Here is a 20,521-nt window from a genome sequence, read left to right on the forward strand (position 1 = left end):
CGCTCGCCAGGAATCCAGAAATTCACTCACGAACGTGAATGGATTCGTAATTGTTCGTCGGTCTTCGATTCATTGTCAGACCTTGATAGGAGCCAAATGATATTCAGGTCAGCACTTGAATTCGCCGACGAATTCGAAATGAAAAGGAGAAGAAATAATATGTGCATCAAACATTGTCGTAGAAAATTTAGATATTATATTATAAAGTATATATTGAAAATAAAGATTGATTGTTGGTTGCAGTTTTTGTTAAAAAATATATGAGATCGTTTGATAGAAAATAATTAGTATTTAAATATTTTTTATGGATTTAGAAGTAATCATGATAATTTAGACGAAAGATGATTTTAGAGAAGAAATCTTCCTTGCATATGTTTGTTTAATATTTATTTAATTATTCTCTTGCATGTTTTACATCTGAAATTTAACAGAGCTATTTTCTTCTTTATTATAATATTAAAGGGTTTACGGTAGCTTTATCTACATTTGTATCAGATATCTTTAAACAAAGTTTCATTTTTGCTAAATCTTCTTTACTGCTACGATAATTAAGAAACAATTTCGTGAGGATCACAAAAAAGTTCCATGAAGAAAGGAATGTGATTGAAACGAGACTGCAAGAATTCTTATCCCACGCTCGTTAATTTCCTCGTGCAATCACCATGCTCGCTCACGAAACTGAATAGTTCTCTAATTATCCTTCGCGGTTTGCCTTCCCGCGATTGAAAGTACGTGAATATTCGTTTGGTCTCCCGTCAGATGATCAGCGGGAAATGAAAACAAGAATTGCTGACGTGCATATATTATCACGCTGACAGCGCTATTAGCTCGATGCAATTGATGAACGCAGAAGAGTTGTAATACACGCGGAAGACACTCTGAATATCGCGCACCGTTACACTGCAATTGAAACCCAATCATGCGTTTTACGTTTCGCAAGTTACATCGAGCATTACATGATATTCGATGTTCAACGTAATCTCGCTAAAGTTTAGCGGAGCTCTTCTTACATTAACACAATCGATATTTGGAGAAGAATATTATTCTCTGTGCTTCGTTATTTCAGTTTTTTAATTACTTTTTCGCATGGACGTATTTTAAATACTGGAACAGATTAAATTTTAATGTAGTGTTTCAGAATTGTAATGATAATTACTTCTTTATATCGTTCGTGCGACACAATCTGATAAGAACACGCTAAAAATTCTCAGTACATCAATCATGCTAAATTTATACGCATAATGAAAAAATTCCGCAAATATCCAAGATATTTATCCGCAAAGTGCAAAAGTAGACTGTTACTAGGTCACACATAGGTCTTATGAAATATGTATAACATCATTCTTGAAAAACAAGGCATTAGTATGCTCGGACGTGCGTGAACAAATAATAACGTCACGATTGTTAGCTTAACTTTTGACATAGCGAACGACAAAATATTCTTAATTCTCTTGGGATGCTCAGAGTGAGAGGAAAAGTTGTTTTTAGGTAGTCAAAATTCGGTGCCACAGAAGGACCTGAGGCTGCGCCAGAGCAGCGGACTCAGAAATTCCTCTTCCTCGGGATCGTCGCAGGATGTCCGCGACGCGACGTCCAGTCCAAGACGACCTGTCAGTTACGTGCATCCCTCTCAACTCCCTCAAAGGTGAGAGTCACATTAAAACCTGCAACTTGTGTCTATAAACTGTAAATTGTGTCTGAAAGCTAACCCAAAGAGATTTGAGATCGATTTGCAAGCTTTACAGATTGGTGAACAAATCTGCAAGGATTTCTGTTTTCTGTTTGTTGCAACAAGGATCTTAAACGTAGTTTTATATGCACTTCATGCGTAGAATTTCATACGTAAAATACCGTTCTTGTTTTAGTTAATTGCTTCTTGTTTCAGGAGATCCGTCCATTATCAGTCCACGGGCTCTTTACATTCGGATAGCCCAAGTAGTAGTAGTGTTTCTCCGGTGCCATCACCAAGTCCTAGAGCTACGCCACTGCCTGTAGCCAGGTAGGGAATCCAATTAGTTCAACGTAGATAAATTCAAGCCATAAATTATAGATTATTACCGAGAAGAAGTCGAACAGGAAACTTCGAATGCGAATTTTAAGTACGAGACTGTCTAAACGCCAATTCCGATTCGATTGCAGCTACGTAAATTGGTACTAACGGTTGTTCTCGTTAAGTTATTAATCAGTAACAGGCATGCACATGCACGTCCGTACGTTAGCATTATCGCCACGTTAATGAACGCTCCTTATTAATTAGTAGCGATACATTTCGATGTTGTTAGCGTGATGTTGTTACGGCGTTATGCGATGCAATGCGTTTTGTGTTTCTGCATGACGATGTTGTACGAGCAATTGAATTCGATGCCTAGATCACCCACGGCAAGATCAAACGGACCGCAAAGTAGCTTAAGAAGAGCGAAGAGATGGTCGTCCACCGGCGATTTTACACACTCCCCGCAAAATCAGGGGAGCAATTCCCAGCTCGTCGGTACCAGGTTAGTCCACGGTTAATAACGTAACAGTAAAACGCACCGTTTGCCCGCTACTTGTGATTTTGTTCACATTTCACTGATCACATGAGTTTAACTTCTTGTTACACCAGTCTCCTTGCTTCCTCTCTCGTGCGATCGAGCGTGCTTTCTCGCTGAGAGAAGCCGTCATCTCTCTCGCGTTCCATCGATCAAGAGATCATTGCTTCGTCTTTTTCCTACGTCGTACACCTGTGCGGTGTATTGGAATTAATTGAATGTTATTCCGCTTTTCATATTGACCGCTAATAACACGTTTGCGTATGACAAGGAAAGTACCTGCAAAAGCTGAAATTTGCGGATAAGTCGCGAGACAGAGTAGCATTTTAAATAATTAACTTGTCAAGTTTTACTGTACCGTTAGCTGGAATGATGATTTAAACATATGTTATGGACTTAATGAATGGATAAGATTTCGAGTAATGGATAAATTGTAGAGCTAATTTTTGTGTTATTTTTAACGGCAAATTCTTAATTGAAGACTTCCGTTTAAAAACAAGATAGAGCCACGATTTGCGAAACAAGCTTCAATTTTAAATCACGCTTGTCTGAACTAAATTTTACAAATACCTTTTGTAAAATGACTTTGGTTATTTTGCACTATGCTTCAAGCACACGAATCGCAGAAAACCTTTTCGCAGATGTATCGATCGCGCAGAAAGCACGCTGATCGCACGCGAGCGATTCTTTAAAATTTTTTCTTCTCTTTCTTTCATTTCGTTTTGCACCGCATGGTTTTCGTTTGCATATTTTCGTTCATTATAGATTGTCTACGTCCACCAAGTCCCTGTTCAACCTGTTCAAGCCACCGGCGATGAACAACGTCAAGCACGGGTAAATAATACCAAATACTTTAGACGCCTTATGTCTCGTATCCGGCTTCTCTCGCACCCGCATTTAGACACCACCCACGTGCACCGGCCTCAAAGTCGCACGCGCACGTCTTGAGATGCAATTTCGTTCCCTCCGCAGGTGAGCGTGCCGGACAGGGTAAGAGCCTCGCTTAAAACCGACGTTAAATGGACGTGTCTGCAGCATTTCCCGTGCGATCTGTGGGGCACGTGATCGGAGATCGGTTGAATATCGGGATTCAACGATCGTAAAGTGGATCGCGGTTTCCGCTTCATGACTAAACAGTTGGAAATTTGCAATGCGCTGAAGAAAAGGCCTCGCAAATCTAAACGCTGATTATTAATGCTACTATCAAACGTTTAATAAATTTTTAGACAATGTGGCACTCGTGTAGGTCTTATGCGAAAAGGAATTGCACGTGAGAACGTACTTGATGTAACTTGGAGACTTCATGCAAATATTTCGTTAAAGTTTCCTTAAAGAATGCGATGCTGTGCACTTAACACATGCATAAATTGCATTTACTGCGACCACTGGTTTCGCGATTTGTTATTTTTAAACGGATGGAAAATTATCCGTGAATGTAAAAAGGTGAACCGATCCTCTTTTTGCGTTTGATTCCTCCACGCAATCGGAAGTTTATGCTTGTGCTAACGCGTACTAACTCCCAACGCTTGTTGATTCGATCGTGCTGCAACGAAAGCGTGTTAAAGGTGTTACCGCGCCACACACGTTTGCATTATATACACACAGCGTTTGTATTATCATCGCACTGGCATGCCGTTAATTATCACGATACACGTTTACTTTCGACTTTCGACCTCGCATGCAAATATCGCGGCGGTGTGATGCACGAGTTTTCTTGAGAGCATGGCAAAAGTGCGGCTCGGAAGGCTCGAATCGTGCATGCCCGATGCGATTAGATTAGTGTGCAAACCGTAAAAGCTTCAAATCTAAACGCCACGCCCGGAATTGTTTTACGCCGCGATTCGATCGTAGTTAATCGCTCGTTTTAATCGCCCTCTCGCAGGAACGACACGGTTATTGAATGGTTTATAACGTGAAGCTGACGTGCCTAACGGAAAGTGTCTTGTTGTAGCTACAATAAGTCTTTCGCGAGTGAAACACCCGTAGGATTAAATTATCTTGCAGGAATTGCCTCAGGAGACTAAAAGAAGTAATTGTGCGTAACGACATAGCTCTGCTGTTTGATTTCGCGTAGCTCACCGTAATAGTGCGTCCCACAACGTCGCGTTATTAAAACACATAAATCAGCGAATCTATATCTTCCGTTTAATTTTAATTTCATTTTTTCCGTTTAAAATTCTATTTATTTTAATTGCTTACACGAACTTTGAACAATTTCACAGCTTGGTGAACTGAGCACGATTTGAATTTCGTTTACGATGGCTATCGAAAATTTACGTGGTACGTTGATAAGGATCGGGATCGGTTCGTGGACTGAAAAAGGCGTTTTCAGCCGGCGTTGTTTTTTGCCGACATTTCCGGCGTGCTCGGGATGCCGTGACGTCGTGCACACCAGGAAACGCGGCACGCACGGTTGTGCAACAGCAGGAATCGCGATTCACTTTCTTCGGTAACGCAATGGCGCGCTTCGCGCCGGGATGTTAAATGAGCCGTTGACCACGTGGTCCGTCGTCCATACCTGTTGCCTCCTCGCATCGTTCAACGTCAAAAATGCATTCGGAAGTGCTTTAGTCTTGTCCGCTTATTACCGGCGAGTCCAACGCGAATCTTATTTAAATTTATTGATTAAGTGGTTATTTTGATCAACAATGCTAGAAAAATGTGCAAACAGATTTGCCTGATAGCGCGATGGTTTATAATCACTCTTATATGCACAATTCTCTTTTTAAATATTCTCTCATTACTTTTATTGTTAGAATTATAAGAATTATTTTCTAATTGATAAAAATAGTTCAAGATTTTCTTGCACACATTTCCTCATTTTTGCAATCAAAAGATGCAGAAATAATGAAGTTTCTGTATTTTCTTCTCAAGAAGAAAACTTTAATCAATTCGGCTTGCATCGTCGATTCACTTTGCTCTTTGCTGCGCCTCAAGTACTTTTACTGAAGAAGGGGACTGCTGCCTCGTTACGGCATAAATCACAAAATTGATGGCTCTGTAGAAGCCGCATGTTTATGAGCTAAAAGGCCGAAATTAAAATATTAAAATTTGCATGAAAGGGTGTTTATCTCATCCGCTTTACGAGGTGACCCTCCTCGTTCCCAATCAAGTCAGTCGTTAAAACGGGGACCTTGATGATGCTCGAGGAGAATCGTGATATCGAACAGGATAAAAAGAATACAAACTGACGTAATAACACTCACGCGGTGCAACACGCTTCGCGGAGCATTAAAGCCGAGCTCGCGTTGCTCGCGTGAGTCACTCGTCGCAGTTACCAGACCTCATCGACACGGAAAGTCTGGCAGAATTCTCTCAGTATAACGCGAGCAGTGCGATTGAAGAGTCACGCCGGTCGCAGAATCGAGGTCGTGCAGGAGTTTACGCAAAGTGAGAAAAATCGAATCGCTGCTATCTTGATCCATCTATCTATCTACTTGATCAAATTCATTTTGACGAGTCTGCTTGAAATCTTTGTTCCGAAATTTCAGCGTAAATGGAGAAAATGATATCGCGGACGAATGAATGAAATCCATTAGAGAACGCTTCAAAGCGCGTACGAAGAAAATATCATCGCGAACGGATGAAAATTATTGAAAATTATTGATTGGGAAGTGTTTCCTTTCCGGTACCGTTGAAGATTTACCGCGAAGAGAGAACTTCCGGTTACGTACTTTCCGTTCTAGATTGGTTGAAAGATTGGGTGCTCCAGTGCGAGGTGCTCGGTAAAAGCAGACGGTAAGAACTCGCAAGAGACGGATGTAAACGTGAAATCTTGTTCGCAGTACCAGAGACATGCAGTACAACGAGGAGGAAGGCACCGTCCGCATGTACTTGCGCGGCCGACCGGTCGTCCTTTACGTCCCTACGTCCATGATGGACTCTTATGATCTTCACAAAGTTAGTACGCCGCCGCAAAGCAAATTGAAACTCGACTGGGTCTACGGATACCGAGGTCGCGATTGCCGTAGTAATTTGCACCTGCTGCCGACCGGCGAAATCGTGTACTTCGTCGCGGCGGTCGTTGTTCTGTACAACATGGAGGAGCACAGCCAGCGACATTACCTGGGTCACACGGACGACATCAAGTGGTGAGTGAGAAAATCGAAGAGAACGTGAAAAATATTATCGCGAGCGATTAAATATTTGAAGTAAAGAATTATGGGAAGTTATATTAAATAACATTAACTTGATCTATTCTTTTTGTTAAAGCATCGCGATTCACCCTAACAAACTGGTCGTCGCGACAGGACAGGTTTGCGGAACGGATCGTCGAGATGCTATGGTAAAAAGAAAATATTTCATAAATGCCACGAAAAAGTTAAATAAATAATAAATAAAACGAGAGAGAAAAGGAGAGATAAGCAATTGTTTAGTAACGCAATGAAAAATTATGATGCAGTATTATAATATCGGTATTTAAAATTTCAGCCACACATCAGAATATGGAACTCCGTGAGCCTGACGACTCTTAGCGTAATCGGCAACGGCGAATTCGATGGATCGATTTGCTGCCTGTCGTTCTCCAAGGCCGACGGTGGAAATTATTTGTGCGCCATCGACGAGACCTCCGATCACAATATATCAATCTGGGATTGGCAGAAGAGCGACCGTGGCACCAAAGTGACCGAAACGAAGGTACGCTTCGTAACGTTCGCGATTGGAATTTCTTGCGACATAATCCTGCCTAAAATGTCGCGGGCGAGCGTGATTCCGACGTGATCGAGCTGTCGGCACCGGAAGCGGGCCATTTAACGGCCGATGACTGTTGATTGCAGTGCTCGGTCGACACGGTGATTTGTGCCGAGTGGCATCCGCTAGAACGGAATCAAATAGTGTCTTGCGGGAAGGGACACGTGTCCTTCTGGTCCTTGGATAACGGCGGCATGCTGTACAAGCGTATGGGCATCTTCGAGAGCAGAGATAGGCCCAGGTACGTCACGTGCGTGGCCTTCAATCAGAACGGTGACGTTCTCACTGGCGACAGCAATGGCAGCATCATCGTCTGGGCCCGAGGTAATCTCCTGTGCAATTATAATTCCCGGTAATTCTAGCTAATTTGTTGTTTTGCTAATGTCACGTGTCTGAAACACACAGTTAGAAAACGTAGAAAAAGAAGACAATCTCTTAGTTTTCTGAGACTATATAGTTGATTCTTTGTAAAAAGAGGCCATTTTTGTCTGTAGCATTTTTTAAGACTTGAATTTATTTGATCTCCTTTTTCATATGTTGTATCACATATTTATTTTGTATATTTTAATATAGGTACTAACACGGTCTCAAGGGTAGTGAGGGATCTCCATGCAGGACCGATTTTCTCTATATGCGTTTTAAAGAACGGCGACATTATCACAGGTGGTGGAAAAGACGGCAGATTTTTGTACTTCGATTCATCTCTGAATCTGAGAACTGGATATGAAACTCAGGCAAGTCATAGGAATCTGATTTAAAAATCGAACGTACTTACGCTTTATTTGGCTGTATCAGAGTTAACATGTTTTGACATCAGAAGTAATTAGATTTATTCGACAGATCGAGGAACATTTTGGCGGAATTCGGACTGTTTCGGAAGGAAGAGGCTCACAGTTATTAGTAGGCACGACAAGGAATTGCATTCTCGTCGGTGACGATGAAATGGGTTTTCAGCCGGCTATGTTGGGCCACGCTGAAGAAGTTTGGGGACTCGCGGCTCATCCGAAATTGCCTCAGTTTGCAACTGCAGGACATGATAGATTATTGCAGATGTGGGATAGCCTGAGCCATACTGTGATCTGGAGCAAAGACATTGGGGTATATAGCGCATTTTACATTATTTTTAATATTCTGCAAAATAGACATATCTAGAAAGTTAAACTTATCTGGAAAAAATATTTAGAAATAAGAATTTTAATTAACAGAAGTTATAAAATAAAATAAATTATATTATTAAATCACTATCATTAAATCACTATTTTTCATGTAAGGAAATCTATCTAAAGATATTTGGATTATATAGAATAGTATTTGAACATATGTATTTTAATTAATAAAATATAATGCAAGTTAATAGTGTAAGATAAATAATAAACTTAATTAAAAATAGTGATGATGAGTAAAAATATGAAAATATTTCTAATTTTTATACTTGTGTTTAGGAACAAGCACAAAGTATTGGTTTTGCGCCGAGTGGCAACGTCATAGTTGTCGGTTGCGTGTCCGGGAAATGGATGGCTATTGATAGTGAAACGCGGGAGTTGTACACGCATCATAACGATGGTTCCGAGCCCATTCAGGCATGTCTATATATAAAAAAATTCATTACATAATTACAATTTATATATAAAAATGTTATAAAATTAATTTACATAAACATGTTAATTTATCAATATTTTTGATTAAAGAAATAATTAAATTATTTTAATTTGGCATAATTTGCGGTTTTAGGTCGTTCAATTTTCACCTGATGGTTCTCTGCTTGCACTCGGTTCAAGGGATAATTATATTTATATTTATCAAGTCAGTTATGATTCCAAGTATAGTCGAGTTGGACGATGCATGGTAAGTTTTTACAAATTCCTGTAATAATTACATTTTATATTACAAGAATCAATATTTTGTCTCAAGATTATAAGGAAATTTATATTTCCTATGAATAAAACTAATTTTTCAAACAATAATTTCAACATTAACAAATATTAAATATTAAACATTAACAAATATTATAAATATTAAATATTAAACAAATATTAAATAAGTTATATTCTTTGTAAGCTTAATAAAAAAAATATACATGTTATATTTAGCTTCATAAAATGAATAATTAAATAATCAACGTTTATTAATAATTTGCATTATTTTAAACTTGAGAATAATTTTACATTACTAGCAACGAAATTATGATATCAAAGAATCGTATGTACTGCGTCGACAAAAAAGTAAACTGTTTAATAATATTATTATTAATTATATCAAAAATTATAAATACTTGTAAAGGCATTATTTCTTTAAATATGTAATTTAAATAATTTTATCATATCAGTAAAATATGACGAACATATTTTGTCAATAAATTATGTTATATTGAACATATTTTATCAACAAATTTATCATAAAGACGTTATAGAGCGTAAGTAATACTTATTACAGTTCTTTCCTATTTTTAGCCAAAGCGGATTCGAAGGCACGGAGTAAGACTTATGTTTCGGTCACTCGCAAACGTAGAAACGAGGACGTCGCGTTACGTCGCGTTTTAAAAACATCTTAGATTTTTATTAAACGTAATGCGACGTACCTTGTTTATTATCACACACGATCCTATATTGATAATACTGATAATAGCATAGCTAAATTGCCATCTAACTTTTTAACACCTGCACGCACGTAAACACCGCTTGAGTAAAAAGTATTGTAATCGTAATATGATAGATGATAGAATTTTGTATCGTTAGTTTGCCGTATGAGACACCGATCATTTAGATGCTCCGTAATTTTAGCAACAAGAACACGAAAGACGCTCGCAATAATTTATAGCAATAATACACGTGCATTTCACGCCACTGCGTGTATATATATGGATTTTCCTTTATTTCAGGGACATTCAAGTTTCATAACTCACCTGGACTGGTCCGTGGATGGTCAGTATCTGCGCAGTAATAGCGGCGACTACGAATTACTCTATTGTGAGTATTACTAATTATAATAGTAATTAATTCTTAAGAAAAATCTAAATAAAAATATTTTTAATATTGATTGATTGATGGTTTATTAATGGCGTCCTATAAATGGCAATTTGTAGGGAATCCCAGCGTATGCCGTCAAATTTCCCAATCTTCGATGTTGAGGAACGTCGACTGGGCGACTCATACCTGCGTGATATCGTTTGAAACGATAGGTATCTGGCCGGAGGGCGCGGATGGAACTGACGTAAATAATTGCACAAGAAGTGGCGATGGTAAGCTCCTAGCCACGGGTGATGATTTTGGAAAAGTCAAGTTATTCTCTCATCCAGCCTGTCAACCGAAGGTAATTCATTTGGACTAAAAAGAAAATAATTTAAGCTGTATCACATTCGATCTCTAAATTTATTAAATTTCTATCAATATATTTATACATTGATTATATTAACTAATTTTTTAATAATTGTGCGCTCTTGTAATCTACATATGTAAAATTTTTCTTACTTATGAAAGCTTAATAGAGACACAAGTTTTACATTAAGGAAAGTATATGTATGAAAGTAATTGATAAAATCTTTGATTTTTATTTTAGTCATTGTATCATTCCTACGGCGGCCACTCGAGTCACGTAACGAACGTCTCGTTCCTGCAAGACGATTCCCGATTGGTATCGACTGGCGGCGCCGATACCAGCGTTCTCCAATGGATAGTAAATTAAGCGAATTGTCCGGAGAGCGAATAATTCTTACAAGTGCACTTCAGGGTCGAGCTAAGATGAAAGAGGAGTGTCATCGACGCGTCGCTTACAACTAAAGATAACGTTTTTATCTGCACGATCTACTTAATTGCGATGAACATGTGGCCTCCAATGTTTAAGAGCGCCGAAGATGAGATCATCCCAATACCTCGATTTTTCAACATCAAAATGCTACAATATTTCCTGCACGATCTATTTAATCGCGACGAACACTATACTGTTGTCCTCAAAGGAATCGAAGGTAGAATCAGTCTGATGCCTCGATTTATTGATATCTTTGCTATCAGGCGCAGAATATTTGTAGACTTGAACGTTTTCGTACGTAAAGCAGCTGTGTGCGAATTTCCTTCTCGTATCGGTATATATGATAGCACCAGTGTAATTTTTTCTTACCATTGTGTCCACATGCACAACATTAACGGAGTGTCTCCGCGCGATTAACGTGGCTACTCCGAGAGCGGTATCATTTTTGTTAATTAACAATCCGAATAATCCTGTACGACAGTTGTCGCCAATTTATTCACAAAGAAACTTGTTTATTTCTTCCGAATATATTGATCTGACATATATTTTGTATCGTGAACATTTCTTTTTCTTATAACGTTTCATGTAAAAGTCGTCAAGGCGGAGTAACATAAAATAATCAATTTTTATTTTTTACTAATTTCATATACATATACCCAAAGCGCCACGACGGTTCTTTAAACATTTACAAGTAATACGTACAACGTAGATGTACCCTTTTTTAGTTACGTGAAGATATGCGCATACGAAGCATGCCGTGCATTAATCAACGAGTAGAGATCTCGAAATAGAAACTGTCACGCGCGAAGAAAGTGATTAAGTCTTGTCTAAGCAACAGAATCAAATATATATTCTCGTGGTATTTATTTCAAAATGTAAAGCTCTATTCATTCACTCATTAAGCATACTTCGCAAGTTAGAGACGCATGATCTCGTGGTTAAAATTACATCATACACTTGTACATGTGTGCATATACATGTGTGCAAGGTATTTCGAAAAGTAGAAAGAAATTAAGAAATATGTTCCGAACGTGATACAGGATGAGACCCAAAGCCGAATTTCGAGCAAAAAAGCGCGTGCTTCCTCAAGGGAACATATAAAACTAACTCATTGTGAGAAAGAAGGACTAGGGCCCTTTGCAGCTAACAATAAGACGCAGCATAAGGGTTCCCTAACAAAGTTAGGGCGCCAAGGGGCCGAGTGTCCAAAGATCCGACAAAATGCGTACATGACTCACGCTGTAATGCTGTAATATGCCGTCCAAAGTAGGAAAGTACGATTTATAAGCATGATTCGCGCGCAACTCGACTCGGGTGTACTTTCGACGCGGCGGAACCGAAACAGGGCTTGACAGGAATCGAATTGGAAAGGTATCGATGATCTTCAGGTGGGCTAGAGTTGCAAAAGGAAGCCGGAGGATAACGGAAATGCTTCTCGAGCGAGGAATGTACATACTCGCGGCGGGGCGAATATACACGTACATAATACGTATGAGGAAGCTCGCGTCGTTCGTCCCTTTTTTAGTGTTCTTTTCTTCTTTACCCCATTCTGACATCCGAAGTGCGTTACCAAAGTCCTTACAGATCAAGGATACGATCACTTTATTTTCACTCATATATCGTCACGACGCGTGTAAGATATATCTATATATTTTATTTATGTCACACACGGCAACACACATGCACGTGTATGCGTATATTATGTATGTACCTTCAATAGATAATAAATCGTCTTCAAGACAACGACGCATTGTGTGTTAAATCATCTGTGACTGATTAGAAAACTATGACATCAACGTGGCGCGATAAAAGAATTAATATGTTAGTTAAAGAAATTCAAGTTTTATATTTACGTAACGAAATGTTTGCAATTTTAACAATTTAACAATAAGATTCGAGTACCAAATCGCACCAGATTGACAACTGAGTTCGCAGTTTTTCGCAGTGTTATGTGGATTTATTGGATATAGAACATGACTGTTGATACCAATTGAGTAGATTTGCTTTGATTTAAATAGATTTCATACTTTGAGTTTTCTATTTTTTAATTTGATAAGTTTGATAGAAACCAATATTAACTATTTTCATTAATGAAATTTTTTTAATAAGAATCAAATATTAGTGTCCAATTAGAATACAACTAGAAATTCGTTTGTTTGTATTCGTTTGTAGAATACAACTTGAAATTCCTTTCTTTCATTTTCTTTAAACGCGAGTGTTAAATTACATATAAATTTGATATGTCTTCAGAAAAAGATTGTCGGCGAAATTTTGGATTTGAAACATAAATGTTCGAACAGCGATTTCTCGGAGCGCTTTTCGTCAAAGAACATGCCAAATGCAATTTAAGTCGAAAATGGTAAAGGGCAGCCATTTATTGCCGCTTTATTCAACTGAAGGTCGTAAAAAACGTGCCGAAAAAGCTTAAGATTGCGTGGAATGAAAGTGTATACCAGTTGGCACCGTTGAGTTTTCCAGCTCGGCTGCATCATTCAAAAAACCGTCATAATCGAGTTCTTTTCTCGTTGAGCACCTCTTGTCGGCTGAGTTTACTGGGAATGCGACTTCCTTCCATGGGCGATATTGAATTTTTGAAACACATACGGTATCGACGTCCACTTCCGCTTCCGCTTCGCTCGTTTTCCTTGATCTACAGGTAAGGATCCATTGTAACAACACCATTAGTAAATTCTTTGAAAATATTTAACTTGGTTGAGTATTTCTATAGAAAAATAATAACGTTAAATATTAAATGAACAAAATTGTTGCAGTAATTAAATAAATTACTAAATATTTGCGTAACAATAAATTTTCACAACAGAAATAACAATTTCTTTGATATAGATTTGTATATAAATTATTTCAATCAAGATATTTATAATTACTTACATGTTCTTAGAAGATTTATTTTGGAAATTATATTCCGTTTGTCAAACTCTCTTTACCTTCTCGGACCTTTCTGCCTCGCACGTTGCAAAGATGTCTAAGTGACTATATTTAAATATGAATGCATACGTTGTACGACCAAATGCTAAATGGTGATGCATTTTTATTATTTCCAGTGATTTTCAAAGACTGCCAAAACCGATAACCACGAGGGACGAGGCGCGGGATCAAGGCAAGTAAAACGTCGGTGGTCGTAAAGTTTATGCTCGTGCGAAAGAGAAACTTACAATATCGTCAGCATTGTAACGATCAGCGCTTGGGACCGTTCGCCGACGAAACGTCCGACATTTTTTAACGTGATCACAAAAATAAATTTCTGGCGGCGACACATGCGAGAGAGAGAAAGAGAGATAGAGCCTGAAACGGCTAGGAGGGTTTCATGGGGTTTACTTCGACGCACTCTTCGAAGGGGCCCACCGAAGAACTCACTTTCGAAAATAACTTCGTTTACGGGAACGGCAGGATCAACTTCGTTCGCTTTATAAATAATCCCGCTTTGTTCGCCGACATGGGTGCTGCCGACAGCCATGAATGAACGTAAACTCGAACCGTCCCTTTCGTTCGCCGCAATACTGCTGCTTTTTCATTGCCGCTCACTCCGTGTATCAATATGCTCGATAAATTACGCGTTAATTAATCCTTCGCACATGGAAGATTTGAAAGGAATAAAATTCTTGCCCTGTAAAAGGAACCACTTTGCTTAAACGCAGGTTGCTGAGGATAATTATTTCTGATAACAACAAATTGTCCGGTAGGCCTCCACCTGTGAACTGAACATGGTACAAAATGCAAACTGTTTTGCATTTTGTACCATGCTCAGTTTTAATTCATTAAAATCGGTAGCTCAAGATTACGATCGCAAAATACGTATAAGGGGACTTATAAATTACAAATTGTTAAAAATATTTAGCATACTTATCGTTAATTGTGTTCTTGATATTTTTCGAAAATATCGAATTTTGCTGGCGTCTTTTCTTTATCATGTAATATTATTTTCAACAGAAGCAAAATAATTATTCCCAACGCGCAATTTATGAGAAGAAATGTGCGACAGCGCACAAAGTTAAGATTCGTTGTACCAATAAAGATCGTTTACTTTCCGATCGCGGCAAACCAGATTGCACACGCTGAAAAACGACGACGACGACGACGACGTCGTCGTTGCACTCCTCGGATTTCATTCGAGCCGATCGGGGCGGTCTGTCGGACTCGAAACAACACATTGCCGTCTCGCCGAGCAGTTAAGCACTTCTGGATCCGCCTGGCTGTTCGGTCGCTCGAGTCATCGATCATGCTTAATTGTATCCATCGCTCGCATCGCCGCGATATCACCGTGTCATGCGCTAATACATTATGCGCGTCCATCGACCGAAATCCAAATGACGTGGCGAAGAAAACGAGAAAGAGAGAGGATATCGAGCGGCCATTTATTAACGGCCGCTCCAATTTAGAGGAGTGGTATTAATTGGCGCGTTGCGAAAGAAATGCAACGAAAAAGTCCCATCGGCAGTGACGTCACGATCGGCACTCCGATGTAAGCAGGTTTCGAAGTTGGAAAGCAAGTTTCCAAGCAAGGACTTGGAAACTTGCAAGCAAGGACTGGTATTTCTCCGCTTGTCGCATGATGTCTCACTAGAATTCGTGTTATTCTATAAACGGATTCATCGCGGATCCGTTTTTCTACCTTTGCAGGGAAAAAGTACCACCGAATCGATCGGTTTCACTCGCGAGTAAAAACTGATTTAATTGCGATGAAATTGATATCTTAGATGAATTGTTCTGCGAGAAGTAATTTATTATATTTCCGAACATCTACACAGCGACTTTGCGGCACCGAGTTGCTCCGCAAAACATTCACGAAAGAATCTTCTAAAATTATTTTGATGATCGCTTTCGATTTCTTTTTATTACTAGATCATACGATTGATGACTCGCGGATGTTCATTGAAATTGTGCCGGTCATTAGGTCTCTTGTTCTCACGATCGCAGAAAAATCAAACGCCACGTGTCGAGTGATACATGAAGAATTGAGGATACGCACGAGGAATCAGAGCGGAAACGAAACTGTGAAAATCTTGCGCCACCGAACGAAAGTGCGCGCCTCAAAGACAATCCTATCGTTTCGTCAATGTCTCGCTCGGCGCTTGTGACACAGATAGCTCGAAAAATTGGGAAATACATGAATCTAATACCTCAGGATGCAACTTCTTTTCTTCTGCGCGTAACCGTTGAGCAACCTTTTCGACTAGTTGCGCAACTCTCCCCCAAATTATAAATACATGCGATACGCGAAATGCTAATTTTTATTCTTCACGATTGAATTATCTATTTGAGTTTTAACCATGAACATAATTCAGCGTTTGTGACACGTGATGTGCATAAGATAGAGAGAAACGGCGCATATATGTTTCAGTTCGCGCTAGCAGAACTGGAGTGATAAGGTGCTCGCCTTTCCACAATTCATTTATCCGAGATCTGGAATGAGGCAGTTAATGGCGCACGGGTCGAGCAATAAAAATGATTTCCCGGGCAAAGCCGGTCGGAAGGAAAAGTAGCCGTTTCCCACGACGAAGGGTCGATTACATCGAACTCGCTGGAGCTTTAAAGCAACTCTCGTTCTCTCGCTAAGCGCACGTGTGTTTATTCTACAATCACGCGTGTCGCATATATGTGTACACGCGCACACACTCGTGACAAAGCGCGCCAGCAAGCCTGAAGGTGAGTTCATAATGAGAAATTATCTCTCTTTATCATGCCCCATCGATTTTCGCTTGAAATTATAATATATCTAAATGATGATCAAAATGCAATAATAGGTAGGATATATCTACTAAAAAAAATATATAAATACACGTATATTTATTCACAAAAGAATACATTTGATTTCACTCATAAAGCATTAGAAATAAATAAAATAGATAATGTAAAATTTAATACTTTAATTTCCTGCAAATTGCCCGGCGAAAGTATAATTAAGACCTTTATTTTGCAAACTACGTATTCCCAATTTTTCTCTGATAATTACCGTACAACTATAATAACATACAAGCGCCTTGCAGTTCGGTACCCCGTCAGCTGTTTCGTTTTGCTCAAGTTTCTTTCTTTTTTGCAACTATTTTCCTCTTCTACTCTTCGAGGCTCACGTGCCGTCCGCACCGTCCTCGGATTTTGTGCGGATTTCGCTTAAGGAACGAGCCGAGCAATCTACCCAGGGAAAGTGCTGTCCTACTTGTGCGCCCACCACCGTTCTGCAGACGGACGATCGCTCGCGCGCTCACTATCGCCGCACTATGGTCCGCTACCATTGCTGGTGTGGGTAACACTACTTCACGCATCGATTGTAGGCTGTAGTTGTAACGTTCACGAATGAACGCACCTATGCGAAGCACTCGCTCGGGACGCCTTTATGTAATCCGGCGTGTAACGCGGCGGCGTGTCGCAAGGTTTTATGAATGAATCGCGCGACTCGCGCATCGACACGTCCTCGAAGTCGTCGATCGACCACAGCGAGGACGACTTGTACCTTCGCCTCGACAGTAATATGCTGTCGCAGAGATACGCTAGTCTAATGGCACGTTAAGAAACATATAGGGATAGGTATACCATCGACTGACCAGTAGATAACTCCAGCGATCTACGATCACGAGACGAAAGGCATTATGTTAATTATCACAGTCACTTAAATAAAACAGTCACATTTGGAAGCTGTAAATTAGAGTCTTAGACTATTTGTAAACGTTCAAATCGTGCTGCAAATTTTGATAATTTTTTAGCTTACTGATTATATTGTATTTATATTTTAATTTGCAGTTTATTTGTATATTATTAGGAGTGTGATTTAGTTTTGAGGGTTTTGCAACAGATGGCTGTAGTGTCAGTTTGTTCCAATAGCTGTTTCCGATAACTGTTGTTTCTTACAGTGTTGACATTATCCATGACATTTAGTAGCATTATAGCAATAGATGCAATAACAGTCGTGTTTATATCATCGTAAAAATCCGAAACAGCATTTTCGACATGCGTTGCTTTTGTTTTTTAATCAAAAGAAAACTGCGGCTGACGGTTATAGAATTCTTGTGGAAACTTATGGTGATTCTGCCCCATCAATTAAGACGTGTGAATACTGGTTTAGACGCTTTAAAAGTGGTGATACTGATGTGAAGGACAAAGAACGCTCGGGACAACCAAGAAAGCTTGAAAATGCAGATTTGCAAGCATTATTGCACGAAAATCCAACACAATTCACTTCAGAACTTGCCAGAGCATTAAATGTTGATCGTACAACAGTTACCAAACATTTACATGAAATGGGAAAAATTCAGAAAGAAGGGAAATGGGTTCGACATGAATTATCGGAAAGTGCCATTGCGAACCGATTGAACATTTGCATTTCGTTGATCGCCAGGCAAAAAAAGAAGAGTCTTTTGTCTCGAATTGTTACTGGGGATGAAAAGTGGATCTATTTTGATAATCCCAAACGCAGAAAATCATGGGTGGATCCAGGCCAACCATCAACATCCACTCCGAGACGCAATATTTACGGTTCAAAAGTAATGCTCTGTATTTGGTGGGATAGTGTACTATGAGCTGTTAAATCCGCATGAGACTGTCACGGCTGATCGTTATCGACACCAATTGTACAAGTTGAAGCAAGCATTGGACCAAAAACGACCACCAATTGCGAGTAAACGACGGAAAGTGATTCTTCTTCGTGACAACGCTCGACCTCACGTTGCGTTATCAGTGAAAGAAACACTATTAGAGCTTGAATGGCAAGTCTTACCGCACCCCGCGTATTCTCCGGACATTGCTCCACGCGATTATTATTTGTTCCGGTCGATGCAACACGCTTTAGAGGATACACACTTTCATAATTTCGAAAAAGTGCAAAAATTCGTCGACGAATGGATCAACTGAAAAGAAGAGTGATTTTATCGTGGTGGAATCGATCTCTTGCCAGAAAGATGGGAAAAAGTTATAGAAAACGAAGGAAAATATTTATTTTGATTAAGGTATTCATTTATTATCATATTTAAATACATGCGTTTTTGAGCAAAAAAAACCCTCAAAACTAAATCACACCCCTAATATATGAGTAGACAGGAATGACTGCTATTAAGTAATGTAAAGTTACAAGTCTATAGCACTTTTTAGACAAAAAATTATAGATTACATGTTACATACAGAGTTACGTATTACACATGTCGCATTCAGCTTATACAGACACGTATCTGTTTCGCAGTGCAAAATATTTTAAGAAGTAATACATGCGTAGATTCGCCGAATATAATGAATGCATGCACGGTCGCCTCGGGGGTTCGTTCCGTTTAAGCTTAATTTTAAGCAGCAGAAACTTTATCGAGACACACGTCGTTTTCTCGGAATACGACTTCTGGTTTTCCTTTTTGTTCTGTGTATTCGGAACAGAACAAAGAGAGTTTTGGAAGCGGAAAATCGCAAGAGGGGAGATTTTCCGGATACATTAATTATCACTGACAGACGCAAAATCGTTTGTCAGTTCCTGGACGAACTAATGTACTTTGAGTATCAAATATCAGCATCGCTGTATGACTTTTGAAACATTCAGATGTAAATTATTTAGGTGCTATAGATTACTTCGTTGTAATCTACAGTACATCTTTCAAGATGTGCAATTCGCTACTTAAGCTAGAATATTCGATGCATTTGTTTTTTAAATGCGGAAAAGAGGAAGAAGGAACGAGAGCAGGTGTTAATAATTATAATCTTAATTGAAAGTTTCACATCAATGCTTGGTTGGGCCATTTTATGGAAAATCTCATTATCATTTTTTGTTAGGAACTAATCTCTTCCGCCTTCCTCTTTTTTCTCCCCATAAACGTACATAATTTAATGGCCAATAAATATTGATGGCTAAAATGATGGATCGCTCCAGAATTAATTATCACGCTGCGCTTCCCAATTACATTTTAATTACTACAGAAAATGGGATAGGTCAGAGATGTAGATGAAAACTTTTCTTTCGCAGCATTACACGACGAGTTTTGTCTGGTGCAACGCAATCGCTCGTAAACAAACGCGTATAGTAGTTAATATCCCGTTTGTATGTATAAATATTCAATCCTTAATGTATATCATTAGCGGTTAATGGGGCGGATATCGCGATGCATATCAAATGCATAAGACGAATGCTAATAAAGCCTTAATGTACTTCTTTTTTCGCTCGTCGTAAAGTTATTGCAAATCGCTGTATGCGCACACGAAGCGCTGGAGAGAGACACTGCAAAAGAGACATGCACAATTATCTGAAATGTGAAACGAAATCGGCGCGGTAATTAAGCAAGTCCTTTCTCCTCGCCGCAAACGAATTAACTGTATGCGAAAAGCCCGCGGTAATTACAAAGTGCCACCGGAGAAACGTTCAAGTTTCACATGCGAAGCGTCGAATCGCGCGAATCCCGCTGCTTCTGCCTTGACACTTTCTCTCTTCGTCCATCGTCCACTTATATTATTGTTTATGCAACCACGTTAGTTTCGTCCACGAAGGGGATGAACCATTATTCCCTGCGATCAACGCAATTAGCGCGTCCTTTAATTACACAAAGAATTGAGTGCGTCAATTACACGGCGGA

General features: G+C 39.2%; 1 protein-coding gene across 18 annotated transcripts in view; it reads left to right on the forward strand.

Annotated features, from left to right (window-relative positions):
* Positions 1-12,708, forward strand: part of LOC105277888 (echinoderm microtubule-associated protein-like 2) — a 33,839-nt gene extending 21,131 nt beyond the window's left edge. For 9 of the 18 annotated variants that reach the window (XM_011336577.3, XM_011336578.3, XM_011336579.3 and 6 more), the window contains exons 4-19: positions 1,489-1,645; positions 1,886-1,999; positions 2,370-2,495; positions 3,294-3,362; positions 6,314-6,619; positions 6,741-6,813; positions 6,960-7,166; positions 7,307-7,544; positions 7,794-7,954; positions 8,061-8,318; positions 8,663-8,800; positions 8,952-9,065; positions 9,671-9,694; positions 10,099-10,186; positions 10,303-10,529; positions 10,776-12,708. In XM_011336577.3, the coding sequence (XP_011334879.1) occupies positions 1,489-1,645; positions 1,886-1,999; positions 2,370-2,495; positions 3,294-3,362; positions 6,314-6,619; positions 6,741-6,813; positions 6,960-7,166; positions 7,307-7,544; positions 7,794-7,954; positions 8,061-8,318; positions 8,663-8,800; positions 8,952-9,065; positions 9,671-9,694; positions 10,099-10,186; positions 10,303-10,529; positions 10,776-10,901 (2,426 nt within the window). In that variant the 3' untranslated portion in view covers positions 10,902-12,708. Of the gene's footprint in view, positions 1-1,488; positions 1,646-1,885; positions 2,000-2,369; positions 2,496-3,293; positions 3,363-6,313; positions 6,620-6,740; positions 6,814-6,959; positions 7,167-7,306; positions 7,545-7,793; positions 7,955-8,060; positions 8,319-8,662; positions 8,801-8,951; positions 9,066-9,670; positions 9,695-10,098; positions 10,187-10,302; positions 10,530-10,775 lie in introns of those variants that run through there. The other 9 variants (XM_020031184.2, XM_011336589.3, XM_011336585.3 and 6 more) reach the window with 8 other exon arrangements.
* The last annotated feature ends 7,813 nt before the right edge of the window (positions 12,709-20,521 follow it).

Source organism: Ooceraea biroi, chromosome 1 (assembly GCF_003672135.1).
Source record: "Ooceraea biroi isolate clonal line C1 chromosome 1, Obir_v5.4, whole genome shotgun sequence".
NCBI classification, from domain to species: Eukaryota; Metazoa; Arthropoda; class Insecta; order Hymenoptera; family Formicidae; genus Ooceraea; species Ooceraea biroi.